This window comes from Bubalus kerabau, chromosome 22, assembly GCF_029407905.1.
Source record: "Bubalus kerabau isolate K-KA32 ecotype Philippines breed swamp buffalo chromosome 22, PCC_UOA_SB_1v2, whole genome shotgun sequence".
NCBI lineage: Eukaryota > Metazoa > Chordata > Mammalia > Artiodactyla > Bovidae > Bubalus > Bubalus kerabau.
Window position 1 is genome coordinate 20,749,230 of NC_073645.1, and position 26,584 is coordinate 20,775,813.

A 26,584-nucleotide genomic window follows, 5' to 3' on the forward strand; every position below is an offset into this window, starting at 1 on the left:
CTCACCACCACCTTCCCACCCTCAAAAACCTTAGCCCAACACTTTATCCTCCTTAGTGTAGAGAAAAGAGGACATAGTAATTTAGTGAACAGTGTTTTAATTACAGTGGGCAAATAATAAACAGGGTAGATATTTCCCATTTGTTTGAATGGGTAGTTTGGTTTTGCTAATGTCCTTGGAATAATTTTGATGGGAAGAACAAAAGAGAGTTGAAAAAAATTGATTGTTAATAATAAATGAAAAACCTAGAATCTAGAAATCATGAAAATAGTATAGGAAAGTCAAGTAACTACAGTGTAGATGGTACAAACTCTAGGGTTTACCCTACTGAATATGATGACTTACTCTTAAGGACAGAGGAATCCTTTACAGTCCAGTGTTGCTCTTATAAGGAGGTAAGATACTGTTTCTTGGGACCATCTTTCTTACCCCCTTACTTTCCAAACTCTTTCTGGTGATTGTATTTGTGGTTAGGAAACGTCCCTGTTTGTGGGCCTCATGTGCCCACCAGGCTGTAGGATTTTAAATTAGTGGTTCCCTCACTTTTGAACATGGGGGTACTTTTTAATAATTAAAAAAAAAAATTGTAAACCCTTAGGTGATAATCAGATTATGTGACAGAATGCATAGTGGCCCAAACTACGAGGAATTCAGTCAAACTTACATATTTTCTTAATTACAGTATTATTTCTGTACATTTGAAATGTGTACATTGAATGCACAAGACCATTTATTTCTTTCTTAAGGTTCATGCTTAAAGGACATGGATTTATAGACCTCTTGTTTTACTTACTTGAGCTCCAAATGAAGTCATGATACATAGAGTTTGGGAACTGCTGTACTAACCCATTATTTGTTGTGTTGTATGAAGGTACAGTTGGCTTCTCTTTTGCATTTTCCTCCTTACTCTTAATACCCATAGAAGACAGCAAGGTGACAAAGATATTTTTTAACTTGTTTTTCATTGAGTTAATCAGTGGTATTTGAGGTAATATATTAGAAAAGTTTATTTTTGTTTTCATTTTCTAAACATCTATGTATAGGTATCTTTGAATTCTCTTTGTCTCTCTTTTTGTGTATAATCAGTGGTTCATAAAGGGACCCAGTAGTTACTGTGGCAGTGTGAACTAATGACAAAAGTCTTTTTCTTTTTGTGATACAAATGTTGTTTTCAGTGAGGCTTTTCCTTCTTAAAAAACTGTTAGATTGAAGAATCTATTAACTCAGTTCAAATTCAGAAGTACGCTGTTTAGATTAACCCAGAACACTGAAAATTTTGAAGCAGTTTGACTCTTCATTTGGAAAGGTGCCTCTTAAAATGAAGTTTGAAAGTTGATGTAAAGAGGTATTTGGAATTTTGTAAGATGGTAAGAGACCTCATGAATTGACATTCCTTCATTGGTTATTTCTACTGTTGTTTTGTATTGTCCATGAATGGGTTGTGAATTTGTATTGAGTGTTAATCACTGACGAAAATGCAAATACTCCTTTTAGATTCGTCATTGACACTCTGCTCAGCATCCTTTCAATAACAATCTGGAGGTCCTGAGAATGGAAAGAAAGCACCATCATTTTTTCATGCAACTAGGTTAAAATTACTGTAGGGAATATTATTGTAATAATGAATTTTTTTCATCCTTTCAGGGTTTGAAAGTATTCTTGAAGGGCTGTTTGGACCTGCATTATTAAAAGATCTCAGTTTATTTAAAGGTACTCAAAATCTTTCTTTGGTATTTCAAATTCTTCCTGGTGACATAAATGTTATCTTGGTGACTTAAGCCCCAGTCTCCTTCTCCTTTTTATTCACAGTTTTATGTGGGATGACGCTATACCCATGTAAGCATCTTTTTGCATGTAGTTATCTGTGATAATGCAAATATATTTATGAATAAAGTATATTAACTAGTGAACAATTATTGCAGATAAGGAGCCTGTATTTTTGGTGTAGTTAAACCAGATAATATTTTTGAAATTAGTTCTCATTTGTTTCCTGAAAAATCCTCTTTTGTGACTATTAATTTGTTATTCCTACTATTTTTGCAGACTGTGAACCTGAAAGCATTTCTGATTGGACTTTTGATGAAAATTGTCTATTCTGTTGCTTGAGAAGAGATAAAGTAAAGGTAACCAAGAAACTTGTGAAACTTGTCTAGAGTGGTATTTTGTAGATTTTATTTTCCCAAAACTTGGTTACTTTGTTGGAGAATTTGTAGGAGTACAGATTCCATGTTCATTTATAAAGGATTTGATAGTAACTCGGTTTAGCGATTTAGATGGTTTCTAGTCTGTTGTTTAGTCTGTTGAGAAATCTATATCCCAACATGCAATGCCCTATTTATGTAGTTCACTAGACAGAATAATTAACTAGGTCTCAAACTGTTGTGTTATTTTAAATATGAAATGTAATTCATGTAATGGGAGTCATTTATACAGTAACAAGCACCTAGATCAAGTAGTTATTAATTCATGTAGACTTACGATGGACTATGGTTTATGCCGTCTTATGTTTCTTCATAATACTTGAGCATGGATGCTGTTTATATTCAGGTGTAGAAACTGGCTGTACCTTAGGGTTTCTCTTGTTTTATTGCTTTGTGTTAAACATAAAAAGAATTTTGGTTTTAGACATTAAAGTTGTTGGAAATTATTTATAATTTTACAGTCTTATGTTTCTTTTCATGGTATTTCTATTCCATGGAAATGTTTAAAGCATTTTTAATTCCTTCCTTTTCCTTGTACACTTCTGACTTCAAATCATTGACCAGGTTATATCAGTTCTTCTTTGTATTGAATATCATTCTTTTTCTCTTTTCAGTCATCACCATAGTTCAGACCATTAGCATTTTTCTGGGCTACTGAAATAATGATTCCTCTCTCTCAGTTTTTGTCAGTGTGTTAAACACTGGTACATGGTTAAACCCTTCTCCTCCCTGCCTTCCCGTAACCCTCACTCTTCAAGTAGTATGGAAATGTTAACCCACACTCAGTCTCTGGTGACTTTACAGTTGTCTTTGGGATTCATTAGCCTAATGCTCAGAGTCTCAGTACCCTCCCAGTTCGGTCCACTTCTCTTACCAATACTACTAGTCTTCTACGCAAAATTGGTCTGATCATTTATAGTAAACAACATACTTTTACCATTTGGACTAGGCCATTGCACTTGTTCTTTAAAGCTTGAAATTCTGCTTGCTCTTAGTCTTACCTTAACTCTCCTTTCTTATAAATGGTATACCTCTGCTCTTACTGCTGTTTCAACACTTCACACTGTTGTAGTAAATGTTACACCAATTATTTGTCAATTAATATTCTGCTTTCTGTTATTAATCCTTTTCTGTGTTTGAGTCTTGTGTTCCTGACTACATTGTCAACTTGTGAAGACCACGGACCATGACTTATGCTATTTTGTACCCTTGCATATAGCCATTCTACCATTATTTACTATTGTTGGCAGGTTGCTTTAAATCAAAGCTAATTTAAGAGCATTTTAATGTTCTTCTTTTATGGCATCTTTTTCTTGCTTAAGTACATGAAAAAATTATTGCTGTGACTATCCAGGATGGTCTGTTTTTATTGAATTAATGAGTAAAGTGTTTTGAAATTTATTGTAGTTTGGAAAAGACCAGAAAATTAAGCAGCTACCAATGAAGTTTAAGTTCATCATTTTAAACTGTGTGTCTTTGTGTGTACATTCATATATGTTGTGACCAATTATTGAGCAAGTTATTTAATAGGCATTTTGGCAGTACAGAAGGAGCCAATGGTTGATTACCTTTTTTTTCAGAAGAGGATTGGGAGGAAAGCTCTTCTGTGGTCAATAATAGAGTACAGTATATTCTTGTAATATGATTGAGTTTCCCATTGCTATATGAGGATAAAATATTTCATGAATATTTTTAGAAGAAAATACAGAAATAGCAAGGCATGGAACCATGTAGCATTTAACCATGTAGCAGCTATTCTTGCTGTTTGTAGTTCTATAATTTTTAGTATTCTAGTTAGAAGGAATATTTGTTTGAAAGGCCAGCTAGATTTGGGAAAGGTAGTCTTCTCCATTAGATATTTCACTACCTGTCTTTGGCATTTGTTTTTATCAGAGACAGCCGTAGTGTCTGTGTATTTGAACATAGAGAGAGCCTAGAAAACAACTTGTCAGATACATAGCTTTAGTTGTGTTAGATTGAAAGTGATTGTGTTGAAACTCTTCCAGACATTTGTGCATCTTATCTGAGAAGGAGTAGATCTGGAAGTTAATTATACCTACGTTGGGTTGAGACTTGGCTGACTTTGGTGGTGGTGGTTTAGTCGCTAAGTCGTGTCCAACTCTTGTGACTCCATGGGCTGTAGCCTGCCAGGCTCCTCTGTCCATGGAATTTTCCATGCAAGAATACTGGAATGGATTGCCATTTCCTTCTCCAGGAGAATCTTCCCGACTCAGGAATCGAACCCAGGTCTCCTGCATTGAAGGCAGATTCTTTACCGACTGAGCTATGAGGGAAGCCCGAAAGATTCCAAAAAATGAAAGAAGTACGGGAGAGAGTGGTTAACAGCCAAGAGGTGGCAGCATAGAGCACAATATTGGAATTTTGATTTGAGGTTGGCATGGTGCGATGTCAGGTAATATTTGAAAAAGCTGTTAGAAATACTAGTCTGATATTTAAGAATGAGATGCAGATTATTCCTAATTGTTTTTAGTTAATTTGATTTTCATTGGATACTATTAGAATGGATAAAATAAATACATTATTTACATTTACTTTCAAAAATACCTGCCCTTTCTTGGTGACTCAGTTGGTCAAAGAATCTATCTGCCTGCAGTGCAGGAGATCTGGGTTTGATCCCTGGGTCCGTCAGGGAAATCCCCTGGAGAAGGGAAAGGCAACCCACTGTAGTGTTCTTGCCTGGAGAATTCCATGGACAGAGGAGCATGGTGGGGTACTGTCCATGAGGTTGCAAAGAGTCGGACACGACTGAGCAACTAACACTTTAAAAATATCTAGTGAAAAATATGAAGTTGCCTTTTTGGAAAATATAGCAGGAACTTACCTAGAAATTAGTAAAATGATTGTTCATCTACACTTCAGCAGTTAGAAAATATATTTTATATGGGAAAGGCAAGTAACATTTTTTTGAGCACCTACTATGTGCCAGTTACATTTATTTGCTCCCATTTAATTCTCACAGCAACATCCCTATAAAGTTAGTTAGAAAGTTGGTTAAAGTCATCCCAGTTTTACAGATAAAGAAATGGCAAGGATCAGAGTCTGAGTTATGGGCAAAGTTGCATAGCTGGGATTGGATCCATGTTTTTAGAGTACATGTATTTTGATTACAAAGCTAGAAACATGAATATGGAAAATGGTAGAGTAAGAATTAAGTAGTATTTGAAATTACTCAGTTTGGAAGAGGAAGAGAATAAGAGTGTAAAGGGGCATGAGTATATTTGAAATAGCCAGTCTCAGTTGTTCTAGGAGTCCGTTAATGAGTGACTGTCTACCTGCCTGCCTTACTTGGCTTCTCCCTTCTTTCCTTCCTTTCCTGTTTGTTGGGCATGTAGTATATACTCTAAAATATGTACTAAATGAATAAGAAGAAGTCAGTGTACATAATGAAGTTGGAGAATTATAATATTATAGCTAACTGTTTTGACTGCTTACATACACCAAGTATATACACAAAAAGCTTTCTGTGTACTATACACTTATGAGGCTTTTCTACTTTTTCTTAGCTTCTTTTTGAAATAATTTTAGATATATAAAACACTTGCAAAAATAATAAATTCCTCTATACCTTGGTTTCCCAAATTATAATGTCTTATGTAACCACAATACAATGATAAAAATCAGGAGATAAACACTGATAAAGTACTGTGATCTGCATACCTTTCAGAATTCACCAGTTACCCCAATAAAGTCATGTTTCTGGTCCCGGAGTCAATCTAGGACCACACTTTGTTATATGGTTGTCATGTCTGTTTTGTCTCCTTTAGTCTAATAGTTCTGTTTTTCTTTGCCTTTCATGATGTTGACACTTTTGAAGAATGCTAGCAGATTGATTTGTCTCATGGCTCCTCAGTCTGTCTGATGGTTCCCTATAATTGAATTCAGGTTATGCAAGAATTACACAGAACTGACGTGGTGTCATCCGTAGTGCACCATATCAGGAAACACTTGGTGATGTTTAATTTGATCACTTGGTTAAGATTGTGTCTGCCAAGTTTCCTCTACTGTAGGGTTTCTGCTTTTTTCCCTTTTGTGCTTGATAGGTATCTTGTGGAGACATACTTTGAGATTTTGTAAATATTTTTTTCTCATCATAATTTTAGCATCAATTGATTAATCTTGTCTGAAAAAAAATACTAGCATGGTGTTTACCAAATGATGCTTTCCTAGTTCTGTTATTTCTTCAAACTCTATTTGTTGAAATCTTACTGTAAGGAAGATGTTTCCCTTCTCTATTTATGTTTTTGTTGTTTACCTGTCAGTATTGACTCATGAATTCTTATTTTGTTCTTTGGATTATAATTTATTGCAATCATTATTTATTTTGTAGTTTGAGTTGTTTTACATTTGTCCATTGAAAGCCCATTCTGGTTGGCTTTTCATATTTTTTTTTTTTTTTTTTAGCATGTTTCTATCAATCTTTACCTTTTTGCCCCAAAAACTGTTCCACACTTATCTTTGCTTTCTCTATCAGAACCTTGGATTTTGCCAAGGAATCCTCATTTCTTTTTTTTTTTTTCTTTTAAACACCAAAAACATTTTGCTTTGGGGTATAGCCAATTAACAGTGTTTTGACAGTTTCAGGTGACCAGTGAAGAGACTCAGCCATAAATATACATGTATCCTGATGCTGGGAAAGATTAGGGGCAGGAGGAGAAGGGGACGACAGAGGATGAGATGGTTGGATGGCATCACCGACTTGATGGACATGAGTTTGGGTAGACTCCAGGAGTTGGTAATGGACAGGGAGGCCTGGCGTGATGCGGTCCATGGGGTCGCAAAGAGTCGGACACGACTGAGCAACTGAACTGATCCATTCTTCCTTGTTTTTTTTTAATTTGGAAAATTGTGTAAGATAGCAAAACACTAGGTATACTCATTGTACTAAAACATCATTGCTTCTAGACCTCCTTAGTTGTCTGAGCTAGAAAATATGTGTGTTAATACTTGAATATATGTACACATACACCTGTATTTCTATATCAGAAGCTATCTTGTGATGCTGTTATTAATTGTAGGATTGTGTTGATAGCATGAAGAGCTGATCCAATAGTAGTGAAGGAGTACTGGAGAGAGGGAAAGAATTAAAAATTACTTTCAGTATTTCATATCCTTAAAAATGGACTAATTTTAAGCGATGAATCAGTGTATGATAATGGATATTCTTGTACTTGGCTGAGATGGAGATAGCTATTGTAAAGAGTTATGGATGTTTTAATAACTAAGGATAATGTGAGATGGGATTTCGTATACAAATATGAATTGTTTATGCTCCTTAAGTTTATTATAAGGCTATTATTAGTGAGTTCAGTATTTGACAATCATGTTAGGAGAATGTTCTAAGAAGTTAGGACTTGTGGTACATTTTTGAAGAATATATAGGTCTGGATAGACAGACACAGGAGAGGCAGAGAATTTATTTTTGTAAGTAACCAGCAATAAGATTGGAGTAAGTCAAGAAGATCCCCTGGAGAAGGAAATGGCACCCACTCCAGTATTCTTGCCTGGAAAATCCTATGGATGGAGGAACCTGGCGGGCTACAGTCCATGGGGTCACAAAGAGGCGGACTAGACTGAGCGACTTCACTTTGACTTTTCACTTTCAAGATTCTCTTTCTTTCGGTGCCCATCTGTTCTCAGGAATCCTGTAACTAGATACTTTTCATGCCTATTATTAGCCTGTCATGTTGTGTTTACTTTGAACATTTCGTCATTTCCTCTTTTGTGAGTATGCACTAATTAGAAGTTTTAGAGATATCCTTCTTACATTTTAATTTTTATTTCAGTTTTAGCACATTGAAATTTATAGTAAGAGCAGATGCTAAATCTAAGTTATTATTTTCTCATTGTATTCTGCAGCATGTATTTATGCTGAATGTATCAGTTTGGGCATATTCAACACTGCTGATAAAAACGTCTGTCATCTTGTCCTAGAGAACCACAACTCAATAAGTATTCACAGTACCTATTATGTAAATGGAACTGTGGAAGAAAAATGTATAAATATAGTGCTTGTCTGTTAGGACTGAGAAAGAAGAAACAAATCTGAGAAGTTTAAGAGTTATTTACTTAGGAGACTTAAATAAATACAGGATAAGTTGAATGAATACCAGACATTAGTACATGATTAATTACTTATGAAGTTAAGTGTACAAATGTAAATTGCAAGACCTAACCTTATTGTATTTCCAGAGGCTTTTATATATATTATTTTAAAAGATTAAGGAAAACCACTTGACACGGTGAATAAGTGCTCATCCAAGATTCAGTATCAAAGAGTTTTTTTTCTGGCCGGCAGGAGCGTGATTTGTGTGTATGCATGTGTGTGTGTGTGTGTTTTTTAATGTATACTCCCAGTCTGTGGGCTTTTTTCCCCTAAGACAAACATACAGATTCAGAGAAATCATTAACTGGAGATCAGTTCTGTCCAATATTATGTGGTTAGAATTAAGCAGATACACTAGTTATTTGGCAGATTTGATAAAAGTCTGATTCTTGGTAAACCAGAGTATACCAGAGAAGTAAAAAATGGATCCCTCCTTGCATATGGAATATTGGTGGCTAATGAAATTAAAGGAGATTTAAATCCTCCAACCTGCTTTGTTGCTGTTGCTTAGTCGCTTCAGTCATGTCTGACTCTGTGTGACCCTATGGGTTGTACCCGGCCAGGCTTCTCTGTCCATGGGATTTTCCAGGCAAGAATACTGGAGTGGGTTGCCATTTCCTCCTCCAGGGGATCGTCCCAACCCAGGGATCAAACCCTGGTCTCCTGCATTGCAGGCAGATTCTTTACCACTGAGACACCAGGGAATACTGACAACCTGCTTGCCCAGAACCAAAGCTCTGTCATTGAGAGTAAAGTTCCCTGCTTCATTCTCATGTGATGTTTAAAAGGTAGTAGTTAGCAAAAGAAAAGTTTTAAAAACTATACATGTCTAACGGAAGAAAAACTAACAGCAAGTTCTGATTATAGATACTGGTGAATTAAATAAAATAGTAGTAAAAGACGCTTACTCCTTGGAAGGAAAGTTATGACCAACCTAGATGGCATATTCAAAAGCAGAGACATTACTTTGCCAACAAAGGTCTGTCTAGTCAAGGCTATGGTTTTTCCAGTAGTCATGTATGGATGTGAGAGTTGGACTGTGAAGAAGGCTGAGCGCCAAAGAATTGATGCTTTTGAACTGTGGTTTTGGAGAAGACTCTTGAGAGTCCCTTGGACTGCAAGGAGATCCAATCAGTCCATGCTAAAGGAGATCAGTCCTGGGTGTTCTTTGGAAGGAATGATGCTAAAGCTGAAACTCCAATACTTTGGCCACCTCATGGGAAGAGTTGACTCGTTGGAAAAGACTCTGATGCTGGGAGGGATTGGGGGCAGGAGGAGAAGGAGATGACAGAGGATGAGATTGCTGCATGGCATCACCGACTTGATGGACATGAGTTTGAGTGAACTCCAGGAGTTGGTGATGGACAGGGAGGCCTGGCGTGCTGCGATTCATGGGGTCGCAGAGAGTCGGACATGACTGAGCGACTGAACTGAACTGAATATAGTCATTTGCTTCTACTTGCACTTTAGGCTTAATTTCCATGTACAGTAATAACAGATATACTGATAAGAATCATTTGTGGTACGTTTATTGGACATTTTTAATACTGTATTTAACTCTTTGATATGTAGGCAGGCTTCAAACTTCGTCATTTTCCTATTCTTTAACCTATTGGTCTGCTTAACAAAATTGAAAATAATGTTGAAAGTGAAAGTCACTCAGATGTGTCCAACTCTTTGTGGCTCCATGGACTATACAGTCCATGAAATTCTCCTGGCCAGAATACTGGAGTGGGTAGCCATTCCCTTCTCCAGGGGATCTTCCCAACCCAGGTCTCCCACATTGTCGGTGGATTCTTTAGCAGCTGAGCCACCAGAGAAGCCCGAAGATAACATTGACATACAGTAAACATTGTATTAAGCCCAACAATTCATATTTAGTTAATGTAAAAAGCAGTAATTTACACAAAATAAGCTTTCTTTTTAGATAACTGACCTTAAAAAATATAGGCATGTAAAATGGTGGAGTCATTTTCCCTAAGACTTGATGGCATTTAAAATAATAAGCATAGGAGAGTGGCATTTAAATCAATGGGTTGCATCTTGTCAGCTCTTATTAGCTTATTGCTTGAAATGTCAGTAAGCCATTGGTAGTGGACATGGCTGTAGCTGTAGCTCCATGTTCTACTTGCATAGGTCTTTTAAAAATAATTATTACAAAACCTGCATGCATACATATGCTTTTAATTCATAGATTTACTGTGTGGTATGGATTTTTTTTAACACTATTTAAATTTTTTTTTTTTAACACTATTTAAATTTGGAGAAAGTGAAGAGGAACTAAAAAGCCTCTTGATGAAAGTGAAAGAGGAGACTGAAAAAGTTGGCTTAAAACTCAACATTCAGTAAACGAAGATCATGGCAACTGGCCCCATCACTTCATGGCAAATAGATGGGGAAGCAGTGGAAATAGTGTCAGAATTTTATTTTTTTGGGCTCCAGAATCACTGCAGATGGTGACTGCAGCCATGAAATTAAAAGATGCTTACTCGTTGGAAGATAAGTTATGACCAACCTAGATAGCATATTGAAAAGCAGAGACATTACTTTGCCAACAAAGGTCCATCTAGTCAAGGCTATGGTTTTTCCTGTGGTCATGTATGGATGTGAGAGTTGGACTGTGAAGAAAGCTGAGCGCTGAAGTATTGATGCCTTTGAGCTGTGGTGTTGGAAAAGACTCTTGAGAGTCCCTTGGACTGCAAGGAGATCCAACCAGTCCATTCTGAAGGAGATCAGTCTTGGGTGTTCTTTGGAAGGACTGATGCTAAAGCTGAAACTTCAATACTTTGGCCACCTCATGCGAAAAGTTGACTCATTAGAAAAGACTCTGATCCTGGGGGGATTGGGGGCAGGAGGAAAAGGGGACAACAGAGGATGAGATGGCTGGATGGCATCACCAACTCGATGGATGTGAGTTTGAGTGAACTCCGGAGTTGGTGATGGACAGGGAGGCCTGGCGTGCTGCGATTCATGGGGTCGCAAAGAGTCGGACACGACTGAGCGACTGAACTGAACTGAACTGAAATTTGGAGAACCCCATTACAGCGTGGGAATGGTCTTGAATTTTGACAGGAACAGCTCTAAAATGTTACCCATCAGTTTTGTATCACACTTCTTAAGTCTAGGCCTTCTTAACCTTTCCCAAGTGAAACTTGTTATTTTTTCTTTCATTACTTTTCCTAAGATGTTATGTCTTGAAAATAAGCAGCTATGTAAGTGATCTCCCCCATTCTTATTCCCCCCAGGCAAACTCAAAGGTGACAAACTTTAGAGTTAGAAAAGAAACTTGAAGAAATGTTAAATCTTTATTTTTTGTTTAAAGTTTAACTTTATTAACTATTTATTGCCCTGACAACTAACTACCATGCTCATACAATTTTGTTGCTTCATTTATTCAGTCCTTGCTGTTTCAGGGATCAGTAGAGCTACTTTTATATAGTTCTTAGAGAACTTTAATATTCTGTCAGGGATCAGAAAATCCAGCCCACAGTCTGTTTTTGTAATGCCTACAAGCTTAAAGAAGTAGTTTTGGAGGGGGAAGAATGAGGTGTTACAGAGACTGTATGAGACTTGCAAAGCCTTAAATATTTACTCTCTGGCCCTTGACAAAACATTTTATTACATTTTGAGTATCTTCCATCAGGTTGTTGGAATTAAGAGAATGCTGAAATTTATTAATTTCCGTATCCTGTTTACTGCTCTCTGTGTTTTTCTTCCTCTGTGTATCAGAGCAACAACACAAGCAAATATAATTTAATGGCAAGAGAGCTAGGATTATAGAGAAGAGAGTAGAGAAACAAGGAAGACTTGGCTTGTGGAAGGAAAGTAGAGTTCAACATTTGTCCACCCGACTTTTTTAAACTTTTAACTTTCAATAATTGCACATTTATAAAAAAGTTAAAAGAATGGCACGAAAATTTTCGTGTGCCCTTTACCTAGATTGCCACTTACTTTGCCATATTTGCCTTGTTAATTCATTGTTCATCTTTCTGTTTCACAAATATTGCATATCACACACACCCGCATCTTCCTGAACCATATGAAAGTAAGTTGTAGACATCATATCCCTCATACCCCTTTCCTCCTAAGTATTTTCATGTTTATTTTTCTGTTTCCTAAGACTAAGGATATCCACTTACTTAACTACACAGTACAGTTACCAAAAGTCAGGAAAGTTAGCTTAGATATATTGTCTAATCTATGAATCTCATTTAATTTTTCCCAGTTGTCCCAGTGACTTAATAGTTTTTTACCCACTCCTTTAACCCAAAATCCAATTTAAGATTATTCATTGAATTTGAGATTCATTACTCTTTAGTCTCCTTTGATCTAGAATTGTTCCTCAGCCTTTTATTTCTGTATTTTTAATGACATTTACGTTTTTGAAGAGTGTAGGTCATTCATTTTGTAGAATGTCTCTTAATTTAGGTTTTCGATAGTTCCTTCATTATTAAATTCAGGTCATGATGTTGTATCAGGAATATCCAGTGATATCCTTATCAGTCCATCACATCATGAAATACACACAGTGTCAGTTTAGTAAGTGATTTTAACTTTGACAAGGTTTATGCCCATTGGGTTTCTCCACTGAAATGTTAACTGTTTTCCCCCTTATAATTAATAAGTAATTTGTACATAGATACTTTGAGTGACTGCAATGGTTTTTCCTCACCAAACTTTCATCATTTCAGTTTTAGTATTGATGGTAGTTTTTTGCTGGATTAAGTTATTTTTCCAGTGATTTGAAAATAGTGATCTTTCTGACTCCATTATTTCTTCTATTAATAAATTGTTTAATTGGCTTTAAAAGCTGGCTTAAAACTCAACATTCAAAAAACTAAGATCATGGCATCCAGTCCCATCACCTCATGGCAAATAGATGGAAAAAGTGGAAACAGTAACAAATTTTATTTTATTGGGCTCCAAAATCACTGCAGACGGTGACTGCAGCCACGAAATTAAGATGCTTACTCTTTAGAGGAGAAGCTATGACAAACCTAGACCGCGTATTAAAAAAGCAGAAATGTCACTTTGCCAACAAAAGTCTGTATAGTCAAAGCTATGGTTTTTCTAGTACTGTACCAGTGTGAGCACCAAAAAATTGATGCTTTCAAACTGTGGTGCTGGAGAAGAGTCTTGAGAGTCCCTTGGACTGCAAGATCAAACCAGTCAATCCTAAAGGAAATCAACCTTGAATATTCATTGGAAGGATTGATGCTGAAGCAGAAGCTCCAATACTTTGACCACTTGATGCAAAGAGCTGACTCATTGGTAAAAACACTGACACTGGGAAAGATTGAGGACAGAAGGAAAAGGTGGCAACAGAGGATAAAATGGTTGGATGGCATCACCAACTCAATGGACGAATTTGAGTAAACTCCAGGAGACCGTGCTGGACAGGGAAGCCTGGTGTGCTGCAGTTCAAGGGTTGCAAAGAGTTGGACACTGCTTGGCGACTGAACGACAGCACTGAGGAAGAGTTTTCTCTTCCCTCTGCCAGTGTGGAGTCAAGATTCTCTCTCTATTCAGTAGGTTATCATGTAGTGTCCTAGATCTGGTTAGTCAGGGCCTCTTCAAGCTAACCTCCCATGTCTTTTTGACATGTCCCCGTCATTTTTTGATCTTTTTTATCTACTTTCTATTACAGGATATTTGGTCTTTTCTGTGTTCCAAAACAGGTTTCTGTTTTTGTAGGGGGAATCTGGTTTCTTTGGTGAGGAATTGTTAATGCATATACCTACTTTTTAGTCCAAGTAATATAGCTTTATTGGCAAAGACCAAATGTTGTGCAATAATCAGCCTTATCTTCATTTATATCTAAGGATATAGAAAAAAGTATCAAAATGCCACCATTTCGTGGCTGTTGACATACCCAGTCAGAATGCTATGCAAAGAAGTGGATGGCAAGTAAAAGATACTGTTTTTTTTAACCTCCAAGTATGCTTGCTTGAAGAGAAAGATGCGTGCGTGAGTTTTTGGAAATGTGTCACATTTTTCTATGACTCTGAAAATGTAAGTAAAGGTCATTTGTTTGATTTCATGTGGTAGTTCAGAAGTCACAATTCAGTGATACATTCAGTATCTAGCATTTTTAATACCTGAATCTATTTTGAATGATTTTTATTGAGGTAATATTTATACATAATGAAATAAAAATTCATTTTAGAGTACATATAATGGATTTCGATATGTGTATACAATTGGTAACTACCATCACAGTCAAGGTACGAGACAGTTTCTTCACCTTAAAATGTTTCCTCCTGCCCTTTTGTAATCAATCACTTTATTGGACCCACAGACCCCAGCAATCTTTATAATTTTATCTTTTCTAGAATTTTATGTTTTAGGAATTATAGGTATACAGTCTTTTATTTTTTACTTCTTTCACTTAGCATAACTTTTAAATATTTATTCCTGATTTTGTATATGACGTTTCATTTCTTTTTATTGCTAAGTCAGTCTCTGGGCGTGAATATGCTACTATTTATCCATTTTTTCTTTTTAAGTAGAATTTGAATTGTTTTCAGATGTTGACTATTAGGCTTATTCACATGTTAAGTCTTTGGGCATGTATTTTCATTTCTCAGGGATTCTATACCTAGAATTGGCATTGCTGGGTAATATTGTAATCGCACATTTAACCTTATACTGTCATGTATTTCACCAAAGTGACTGTGTTTCTATCAGCAGTGTATGGGAATTCCACCGTTGCACATTTTGCCAACATTTTTATATAATTGGTCTTTTAAACTTTACCTATTCTGGTAGGTCTGTAGTGGTACCTCATTGTGATTTTCATTTTCATTTCCCTGGTGACTAGTGCTTTGAGCGTCTTTCTTTGTACATATCTCTGTGAAACACAGTATAAATTTCTTGCTTTTTAAAAATACTTGGTAAGCTGTAATAGTTCTTTATATATCCTGTGTAAAACCTCTCATCAGTTTTTTCTCTTAAAACTCAGGATTTTATGTCCTTTTCAAGAAATGTTTGCCTAATCCAGTGTCAAGCACAAGGAAATTTCATATTTTCTTCTGAAAGTTTAGTGATGTTAACTCTTACATTTTGATTTATTATTCATATCTGGTTAATTTTTGTATATGTTGTATGAGGTAAGTATTGAGGTTTATTGTATTCTGTAAGGTAATCCAGTTCCAGCATCATTTGTTAAAAAGACTTCCTCCCCCTCTGCCTATGGAATTATCTTGGCATCTTTAGGTCAGTTGATCGTGTACCCTGTAGACGTGTTTCTGAACTTTGTCCTGTGCCATTAAACTGTATGTGTCTATCCTTACATCAATACTACAGTGTCTTCATTGCTCTATCTTTATAGCTTGAAATCAAGTAGTATGAATCCCATTTATTTTCATTTTCAAACTTGCTCTAGATCCTATATGTTTTTAACTTATCAATTCTTAAAAAAGACCTATTAAGATTTTATTAGGGTTGTGCCAAATCTGTGGATCAGTGTGGAGAGAATTAGCAGTATTAAACCTTTCGATTTATGATTATGGTTTATCTCATTTTTATGCACATCATGTCTTATTTCCCTTAGCAGTGTTTTGTAGTGTCAGTTTAGCATGAAGAATTTTATTTAGTGTTTCTAGTAGTACAGAAAGATAGTATTTTTTAGTTGTAGAGAAATGTTATAGAGTAAACCTATTTGGAAACATCTTTTAGATGTTTATTTCTTTGTCATTCCCCCAAATGTAATAAAATAAAAATAAATGATATGGATTACATATTTTTAGATAACCAGAAGCTTAATACAGAATTTGAGGGCTTTTCTGTTGAAGAAGATCGCAGCCCGGTCAGTGTATCGTTTTCCTGCTTTTGGTGATGAGTCATACGACCACAGCGTGCTGACAGCTCGCCGCAGCCCCCTCTCCCTCTGCCTCTCCCTGCCACTCGCACAGCCCCTTACGAGGGGTTTCCTTAAAAGGACGCTGGAAAAGTGACATAAACTGGTGAGGCTACCAGAGAACATAGCAACTGAAAATGATGACATAGTTTTCCCTGAAAGCTGTATACAGAATTAAGTTTTACACGCACATACACACACATTGTTCATTTTCCCAACACTAGCACTTAGAAAATAAACATTTCATAATACTAAAATGTAAAATAATAAATATGTGGGAACTACGTGAGTTAACAACAGGATTTTCAGTTCAGTTCAGTTGCTCAGTCGTGTCTGCTCTTTGCGACCTCATGGACTGCAGTATACCAGGCCTCCCTTTCCTTCACTGTCTCCCAGAGCTTGCTCAAACTCATGTCCATCAAGTTGGTGATGCCATCCAACCATCTCTTCCTCTGTCGTCCACTTCTTTTCCTGCTTTCAATCTTCCCAGCATCAGGGTCTTTTCCAAGGAGTCAGTTCTTTGCATCAGGTGACCAAAGGATTGGAGCTTCAGCTTCAGCATCAGTCCTTGTAGTGAATAGTCAGGACTGATTTCCTTTAGGATTGACTGGTTTGATCTCCTGTAGTCCAGTAGACTTTTGAGATCCATTAAATTTTGAGATAAATGTAAAGCAGTTCCTAAAAAAAACGACTGGACATCTTTAAGGATGTTGCTTCTTCCTGAATTACTTTCTAAATATAGTGCTAATCAGATCAAAACATGTCTTTGGAGAACTAGTGGTAGTGGGAACAGAATTGACTGAGTGATTTTAAATGCAGTCTGATGGAATAAAGGTTGAATAGCCAGGACATTTAGGAAAATATAAGCGACAAATGGAATTTGCCTTCCCAAATACAAAGACTTACTATAAATATGTAATAGTTTTTAAAGTATGAACTGATGATGCCTTTTTTACAGGTCCTTATTAAGGAGAGAGCTTTTAAAAAACATAATGACTACTCCCTACCCCAGAGTTACAGAATTGAAAGCTCTGGGAGTATGTTCTAGGCATGTATGCTTTTAAGAAGCTCGTAGTAGATTCTGGTAGGACAGAATTACCTCTGACTGTGAACCAACCAGTCTGCATAGACTAATTCTTGAATTCTGAAGGAAGCAACTCATAGTGATATAAATTCCAGTTCTGATCTTGTTTTATTCCTATTTAGTTCTGGGCCAAGAATTTGTTTGGTGAGGAATGATAATAAATGCAAAGAACAGTGGTTTTTTTGTTTAGAGTGTGTCGTATCATTTTGTTGTTTTTGCCACACAATACATAATGTTTCCTTTTAGAATTCATGTATGAGGGAGGGGACATCACATGAATTAACTTCCTATCTCCTGACTATTGTATTAGCTTTTTCAGCTCTGTGTCATAGAAACATTTTTGTTCTCATTGGTTCATTTAATTTTGGTATGCTTAGCTACAGTGAGGGAGGATGAGCTACATTTTGTTTATACGTCATTGCTGTAAATTTTTAACTTCATGGCCAGATGCACTTGAAAAAAATACATGATTTTGTGCTGTATTTTTCATCTTTGGTTGTAATATGGTTAAGATTGTTTTAATTAAAACAACTATTTTGTGAAAATTATTTTTAAAGGACATATAAACTTGGAAAAGTTATCTTAAGGGCATAAAGCAAATGGAGAATCATTTGTTCCAAAAAAAAAAAATTCTGTTTAATCTTTGTAAAAACAAGAGTCTTAAGACATTTGAGCTATGACCCACTCCTACTTACTTCCCTGAGCTCAGTTTGAGAGAAGCTGTACTCTGAACAGGAGGGGAAAACTGTGGGCATTTTTTATACATTCGGGATTCTTATTGCAGAAACTTGAATCCAGACAGATCAAGTAAAAGGGCCCAGGGCCCCCTTTCCTCACTCAGCCTTTATTGTGAGTGGAAGTCTACTGTAGACATAGCAGGCTAAGAATACTAGGCCTCAGTTGCTGGGCCAGGCCTCAACCAAGAACGGCAAGTTATCTGGCACCCCCACTCACAGAGCACAGATGTCACTCTGAGAGAAGTGAGTCACTCTCCCAGCCCGCAGTTCCTGTGCAGAGTGTCAGAAAGGTTATTCCTAAGGGAGAGGTGGGCCTTAAGAATAGAGACCTCTGTAGCTCTCCTAAGAAGACTAACTTTATTTGAAACAGAGCTTGCAACAAGATGTTGAAAATTATGATCTTTGTGGCGAACAGTTAAAAGGAGGCTGGTAGTTCCTTGTGCTAATAGCAACAAGTGAAATGGCAGACAAGTTAGAAGTTTAAAGAGAGAACCAGAAAAATAGCAAGAAAGTGCCCTCCTGGGGTTGGAACAAGCCTCAAGACTGGCAACACCCTGCCCCTGCAACAAGGCTCCACTTTTATTGGATCAGACTGAGGTGCAGTTATTCTGCAGGGTGTGGCAAAAATAGTAGGACAATTAGTAGAGACTGTTATCTGGGTTGGGAAACCACTATAGGCAGATCAACCAGAAGATTACAAAGGAGACATTCAAGAAAAAAACTGCCAAAGGGAGCCAAGCTAAACCCATAGTTATTCCTGGTGGACAGAGACTGCACGCTCAAGACAGCATCCTCTGAGAAGTGGTATCAGAGGCTACACACTGCTGGGGAATTAGAGATAAAGACGGACATTGTGAGAAAACAAGAAAAGGGTCAATCTATAACTATATTCTCTCCTAACAGTAGACCCCCAGAATGCATGAAGCAAAATGCTACGGAATTGAAGGGAGAAATAGACAATTCAACAGTAATAGATGGACACATCAGTAGTCCACTTTCAGTAATGGATAGAGTAGGCAGAAGATCAACAAACACGGAGGACTTGAACAACACTATGAATCAACTACATTTAGTAGATATCTATAGAACACTCCACCAAACAAGAGCGAAATACTCATTCTTCTCAAGTGCACACGAAACATTCCCTAGGAGAGACTATATGCTGGGCCATTAAAAAAAATAAATTTTAAAGAATTATACAAAGTATGTTTTCCAGTCACAGTGGAATGAAATTGGAAATCAGTTACAGAGTAATGTAAGTAAGGAATTCACAAATCTGTGGAAATTATGGCACTTCTAAGTAACCAGTGGATCACAGAAGAAATCACAAAGGAGTAGAAAATAGTTTGAGATAAATAAAAGCAAAACCAAAACATACCGAAACTTATGAGATATAGCTGTCAGTACTTAGAAGGTAATTTATAGCTACGAATGCCTACGTTAAATGAAAAAGCTTTCAAATCATTATTCTAACTGTCCACTTTGGGACTAGAAAAAGAAGAGCAAATTAAACCATAAGTAAGCAGAAATAAGGGCATGAGTAGAGCAGAAATAAATAGTAAAATAGAGAATGTCGTCGTAACTAAAAGTTGGTTCTATGAAAATGTCAATAGTTGAGAAACTCTTATTTAATGCCGATCAGAGTAAAAAGAAGATTCAAATTACTAAATCACAAGTGATACAGGGGAAATCGCCACTGACCTTACAGCAATAAAAAGGATTATAAGAGGAGTACAGTTGATGATATGTATGCCAAAAGATGAGATAATTTAGATAAAATAGGTACATGCTTACAAAGACACAGACTACTAAAACTGGCACGAGAAGAAATAGAAAATCTGATCAGACATATGTTGCAGATTGAATTGTGTCCGCCTTCCCCCCAAAAAGAAAATGTTGAAGTTCTAATCCCTGGTACCTGTGAGTGTCAGTTGCTCAGTCATGTCCAACTCTTTGTGACTCCATGGACTATATAGCCCACCAGGCTCCTCTATCCATGAAATTCTCCAGGCAGAAATACTGGAGTGGGAAGCTATTCCCTTCCCTTCCCTTCTGGCATCTTCCTGACCCAGGGAGTGAACCTGGGTTTCCTGTATTGCAGGTGGATCCTTTACCATCTGAGCAACCAGCGAAGCCTTAAGACATTTGGAAAAGAGGTCTTTGCAGATGTAATGAAGTCAAGATGAACTTTTACTGGATTCAGTTGGGCCATAAATCCAATGACTGATATCCTTATAAAGAGAGTTGGAAAGACAGACACACATAACATAGGGAAGAAGGCAATGTAAAGATGGAGGAAGAGATTGGAGTTATGCTGTCACAAGCCAGGAAACACCAAGGATTGCTAGAAACTAACAGAAGCTAGAAAGAGGCAAGAAAGGACTCTTTTCTTGAGCCTTCAGAAGGAGCAGGCCCTGGAGACACCTTGATTTTAGACTTCTAGACTCCAGAGCTCTGAGACAAGTACTTTTCTGCTGTTTTTAGGCCACCCAGTTTGTGATAGTAGTTACATTAATAATGTGTATAATTAATAATATGTGTGTTAGTCGTTCGGTCGTGTTTGAATCTTGGCAACTCCTAGCCCTCTAGGCTCCTTTGTCCATGGGAGTCTTCAGGCAAGAATACTGGAGTGGGTTGCCATTCCCTTCTCCAGGGGATCTTCCCAACCCAAGGATTGAACACGGGATTCCCGCATTGCAGGCAGATTTTTTACCATCTGAGCTACCAGGGAAGCCCATATTAGTAATAGCCCTAGGAAATTAATATGACCCAGAACAAGTAGAGATTGAAATAGCAATTTTAAAATATTCAGGAAAAAAAAGCATGGCTAGTTCACTGATGATTTCTACCAGATATTTTTTTTAAAGAATACCAATTCTTCGCAAACTTGTCTAAGATATAAAGAAGGAACATTTCTTTATTCTGTGAGGCCAGTATTATTTGAAAACCAAAACCAGGCAAAGACATCACACAAAAAGAAAACTGCAGACCAGTATCACTAGTGTGTAAAACTACACACTAGTATAATCACAAAAAATCCTTAACCAAATATTAGCAAACCAAACCTAACAATGTATAAAAACTGTTATACACCACCATTAAGTGAGATTTGTCTTAGGAATGCAAGGTTGGTGTAACACCACAAAATCAATTAATTTGTAATACAGTGTATTAATAAAATAAGTGACAGGAATCACATGGTCATCTAAGTAGATGCCTCCCAAATCCAATACCTATTCATCATAAAAATGCCCTGCAAACTGGAATAGCAGGGCACTTGATCAGCCTGACCTACAGAAATGTACAGCTACTATATCTGTGTTGTTGGTTAGTCACTAGGTCATATCTGATGCTTTTGCAACCCTATGGACTGTAGCCTGCCAGGCTCCTCTATCCATGATTTCCCAGGCAAGAATACTGGAGTGGGTTGCCATTTCCTTTCCAAGGGGATCTTCCTGATCTAGGGATTGAACCCACATCTCTTTCATTGGCAGACAAACTCTTTACAACCGAGCCCCCAGGGAAGCACAGCTCACATGACACCTAATAGTAAAAGACTGAACCTAAAATCAGGTAACCGCTTCTCTGGTGTTTTACAACAGGTTCTAGCTTTGGAAGTTAAGTGATAAAAAGAAACGAAAATTATCCCGATTATTAAAGAGGAAATAAAAGTGTGTTTGCAAATGACATGATATTATATGTAGAAAATCCTAAGGAATCTGTAAAACACAATTAGATTTAATCAGAATCAGCAGAGTTGCAGAATACAGCATTTTTTAAAAAAAAATAGTTGAATTTCTATATATTATCAGTGAGCAATCTAAACATGAAATTAAGAAAATTCCATTTACAATAGCATTAAAAATAAAATATTAGAAATAAATTTTAACAAATAGTGTAAGACTCATACACTGTAAATGATAAAATATTGTTGAAAGAAATTAAAGAAGATGTAGATTAATGAAAAGACATGCCATGTTCATGGATAGGAAGTCTCAATATTGTGAAGATGGCATTTCGCCCCAAACGATCTGCATGTTCCCTGTCAGGACCCTAGCTGGTTTCTTTGCAGGAATTGCCAAGTTAATGATAAATTCATATAAAGATCCAAGGCACTCTGAATAGCCAAAACAATCTTAGAACCAATTGACAGGTCTTGCACTTCCCAGTTTCCAAGCTTACTACAAAACTGTAATGATAAACATAGTGTGTATGGGCATAAGGACAGATATATAGAGATTCACGGTACAGAATTGAGATGCAGAAGTAAACTTTATTGCTGGTGATTTTTCACAAAGGAAGTTGGACCCCTTCTTACACCATACAGAAAAATTTAGTTGAAATGGATTTTAGACCCAAAAGTAAGTCCTAAAATGGTAAAGCGACCCCATGGAGTAGCCCGCCAGGCCCCTCCATTCTATGGAGAACGTCCAAGGAATTCTCCAGGCAAGAGTACTAGAGTGGGTAGCCATTCCCTTGTCCAAGGGATCTTCCCAACCCAGGGAATGAACCCGTGTCTCCCACGTTGCAGGCAGATTATTTACTGTCTGAGCCCCCAGGGAAGCCCTTTTAGAAGAAAACATAGGAGTAAATCTTCACAGCCTTGGGTTAACCACTAGTTTTTTTAGATACAATAGCAAGAGCACAAATGGCCAAAAAGAAAAAAGACAAATTGGGATTCATTAAAATTAAAAAAGTTTTGTACTGCTAAAATAGTATCAGTGAAGTGTCAAGAAAGTGCACAGATGGGAGAAAATATTTGCAAATTACATATCTGATAATGAACTTGTATCCAGAATATCAAGAATTCTTACAGCTCAGCAATAAAAAGATACTTGTGGTGGTGGTTTAGTTGCTAAGTCATGTCCAACTCTTTGCAATCCCATGGACTGTAACCCTCCAGGCTCCTCTGTCCATGGCATTTCCCAGGCAAGAATACTGGAGTGGGTTGCCATTTCCTTCTCCAGGGCATCTTCCTGATCCAAGGATCAAACCCACAGACCTGTGTCTTCTACATTGCAGGCAGATTCTTTACCCCTGAGCCACCAGAGAAACCCCAAAAGATAAATAGCCCAATTGAAAACCAAGCAAACTGTATGAGTATGTATTTATCTGAAGGAGATACTTGAATGGCCAGTGGGCTTCCCTGGTGCATCAGATAGTAGAGTCCACCTGCAGTGCCAGAGACCCAGGTTCAATCCCTGGATGGGGAACATCCCTCGGAGAGGGTGTGGCAATGCACTCCAGTATTCTTGCCTGGAGAATTCCGTAGACTGAAGCCTGGTGGGAGGCTTCTGGGATTCACATAGAGTCAGACACGAGTGAGTGACTATCACTTTAATATTCAAGCAAACAAAAAGATATTTAACACCAGTAGTCATTAGGAAAATAAACGCAAGTCTAAATCATGAGCTATCACTTGTTATGTATTAGGATAGGTGTAATCAAAAAATTACAAATATCCATGAGTATGTGGAGTGGAAACCCTCATTACTGTTAGAAATGTCAAGTGGTGCACATCTTCAGAACATGGTTTGACACTTCCTTAAAATGGTAAGGTAGTTACCACGTGATCCAGAAATTCCACTCCTACCAAGAAAAATTAAAATATATATCCACACAAAATTTGTACACAGATATTAAAAGCAACATTATTCATATCACAGTAGGCAAAAAGTAGAAACAACATAAAAGTTCATCAGCTGATGAATGGTTAAAATGTTTAGCCTTACAGTGGAATGTTATTTGGCAGTAAAAGGAAGTAGATATTGATACCTGCTACAACTTGAATGAACCTTGAAAACATTATTCTAGGAAAAAGAAGTTGGTCACCAAAACCCAAATATTGTTTAATTGTGTGAAATTTCCAGAACAAGTAAGTCTTATGGGGAGTGACTGTTACTGGATATAGGGATTCCTTTGGTACAAAAATGTTCTAAAGTTAGATTATGGTGATGATTCTGCATTTCTAGGGATATACTAAAACATTGGATTTTACTTTAAATGAGTGAATTGTATGGTGTGTGAATTACAAACAATGAAACTATTTACAAAACAAAATGAATAGACATGACTACAATTATTATGAACCAACTAAAAAGTAAGCTGTATATTTCAGAGTACAAATTGATAAAATTTGTAAATGTTTGAGTCAAGAAAGGACATGTAGCTCTTGCCTTACTGAATGCTTAGATTAGTTGCTCTGTGTTGATTTAGGTAGAAAGTAGCCTGAATGCTATGTTAAACATAAAGTGTAGATAATTCTGTTCAAAGTCAACTATACTGACTAAATATAGGGCTAAGGACACTTAAATAGTTACACCATGTAATGTCTGATTTTTAAAAATCAATAAACAATGAATGGCATTGAAGTGTAATAATGCAAATAAGGATTTTATCAAACTCTCTAATACCTGTTCTTGATACATTTTAAATGTTAAATTTGTATCAAAATTAGATTGTGATTCATTTTCAAAAGTTACTTTCTTAATAATTTCCTTCATCCATAGAAGAGAGTGTTGGCAAAGAGAACTGTAATAAAGGTTTTTATAATGATTTGTAACACTTAAAATATTTTAAGAAATTTTAAACTAATGTGGCAAACATACAGTGTCTTACGGAAAATGTTAAGGAATCATTGTTTTAGTTTGAGTGTGCAAGAGAGTTCTTCATCGTGAACTATTTGCTTACAATGTATAATGTCCTTCAAAAAACATATTTTGAATTGGACTGTTGACACAGTTGAGTCATCATGGGGAAATCATGGAAAGTAGATGGCATATATCATTGGGTGTGTTTAAAATTTTTGAGGAAATCACTTGTGAATTGTAATGTGCCTTGAACGTTTACTTCCTTTTCATTGTGCCAAGGTATGTCACCTTTTCTTTTAGTATTTAGGGCACTTTAAAGTTTTCATGACACAACTAAGTGCATGTGTCGATGCATTGCAGTGAAGTAAATTATAGGACTTGGACTCAAAATACGTACTTTTTCTTTATACTCTCTGTTTTCTGGCATCATAATTTACTATTTATTTATTAACTGCAAAGGTGGAAGTAAGTGCAAAGCACTGTCAGCCTAGACCAGTTCTTCTGCCATCTGAGAGCATATTCTGAGAGTCATCTAGAATGGCATTTTGAAACTTTGATCAGGACCCACATTTTTATATTACAAACATATTCAAGCATATATACACATATATATAATGTTGAAATGTTTACCCTTAAGATAGCGAAGTGTTTAACTCTTATAATCAAATGCATTCAATTTTTTTTTCCTAGTGCTAGTTTTGACCCATTAATTTCACAGCCCACTAAAGATTTGAAAGCTACCATTTGTAAAATAGTACTTTAGGGACAGAATTATTAAGTCAAGTACTTTATTTTTGAGTTTCTGTCCTAATGGCCCTTAAAAAATGTTTTGTGTCTGGAGAAAACACGTTATACTGGTAGGGCGAACATGATTCTCAAATGAGATTTGGTGTTTAAGATATCTTTTCGTGTGAGTTGGGTTGTCTGTAAACTGTTGCAAAAATATAACAAGAACCGATGTACTTGAATGCTCAAAGAAATTTTCCCTTTTTTAATTATAGTTTAATTGGAGTTAACCTATAAATTTAAGCAAAATTCATAATCAAAAAACACCCCAAATAATCTTTTATATTCATTTTGCTTTTATACTTTTGTGGTGATAAATACTATCCTGACTTGAAGTTCTAAAATATTTTAATTGTATTAAACTGATTTATCTGTTATTAACATTTGTCTTTGATTTTGGATCTCTGCTTTTGATATTGAATGGGGAAGGATTTTTGTGCAAACATTTCATCAAATATTTTTGCAGGGACACTTAGTCGGTCTGGATGAGCCAGCTTCGGGAGCTGGGCAAGAAGCTCTGCTTAAACAAGAGCAAGCAAAAATCATTCGATTCGAGAGACAAGCAGAAGAGTTCCTCAATGCAGTCTTTTGTAGAAAAGGTTGGTTCCAGTGAAGAATGACATTTAGTATCTGCTTGTCTTATTTTAGTCTCCTTAATTTCAATGTCAGTTTTTAAAAGAGTTTAATTTAAACACATTTTTCTTTATTGATAGTATACTTTATAATTTTCTATATTCCTTTGGTCAAGGGTAAATTGGAATGGGTGATGCAGCCCTCTCCCTCCTTTTTGCTATGCAGTGATGGTACTGGATAAGATTTAGTAGTTAAATAATTCTTAAAATTATTATGAATGTGTGAAAATTGTAAGGTCTTAGTAGTTCTGTATTTTGTTAGACAAATTTTCTTACCTAAGCAGTCACTGTTGGGAGTTCCTTGATAGTCTAGTGGTTAGGATTCCAGGCTTCCATTGCCATGGCCCAGGTTCATTCCCTAGTCAGAGAACTAAGAATCTCACAAGCTCACAATATGGCCAAAAAAAAAAATGAAGTCACTATTTTAGTCACTGATAACCATAAAACTGTATAGAATTTTAATAATTCCTCATTGAAATTTCATTTGGAGGAAAAAGTTTTATCTTAAAATTAGATCTGCAAACTTTTTTTTCTCCTTCAACAGCCTTGTTTTACTAAAAATTTTAAGTACT

General features: G+C 36.4%; 1 protein-coding gene across 15 annotated transcripts in view; it reads left to right on the forward strand.

The window, feature by feature from the left end:
• LCOR (ligand dependent nuclear receptor corepressor) overlaps positions 1-26,584 on the forward strand; it is a 147,223-nt gene that overhangs the window by 83,512 nt on the left and 37,127 nt on the right. For 9 of the 15 annotated variants that reach the window (XM_055559820.1, XM_055559821.1, XM_055559822.1 and 6 more), the window contains 3 exons: positions 1,645-1,710; positions 2,044-2,123; positions 25,847-25,979. In XM_055559820.1, coding sequence (XP_055415795.1) covers positions 1,645-1,710; positions 2,044-2,123; positions 25,847-25,979 — 279 coding nt within the window. The remainder of the gene's footprint in view (positions 1-1,644; positions 1,711-2,043; positions 2,124-25,846; positions 25,980-26,584) is intronic. The other 6 variants (XM_055559826.1, XM_055559825.1, XM_055559832.1 and 3 more) reach the window with 1 other exon arrangement.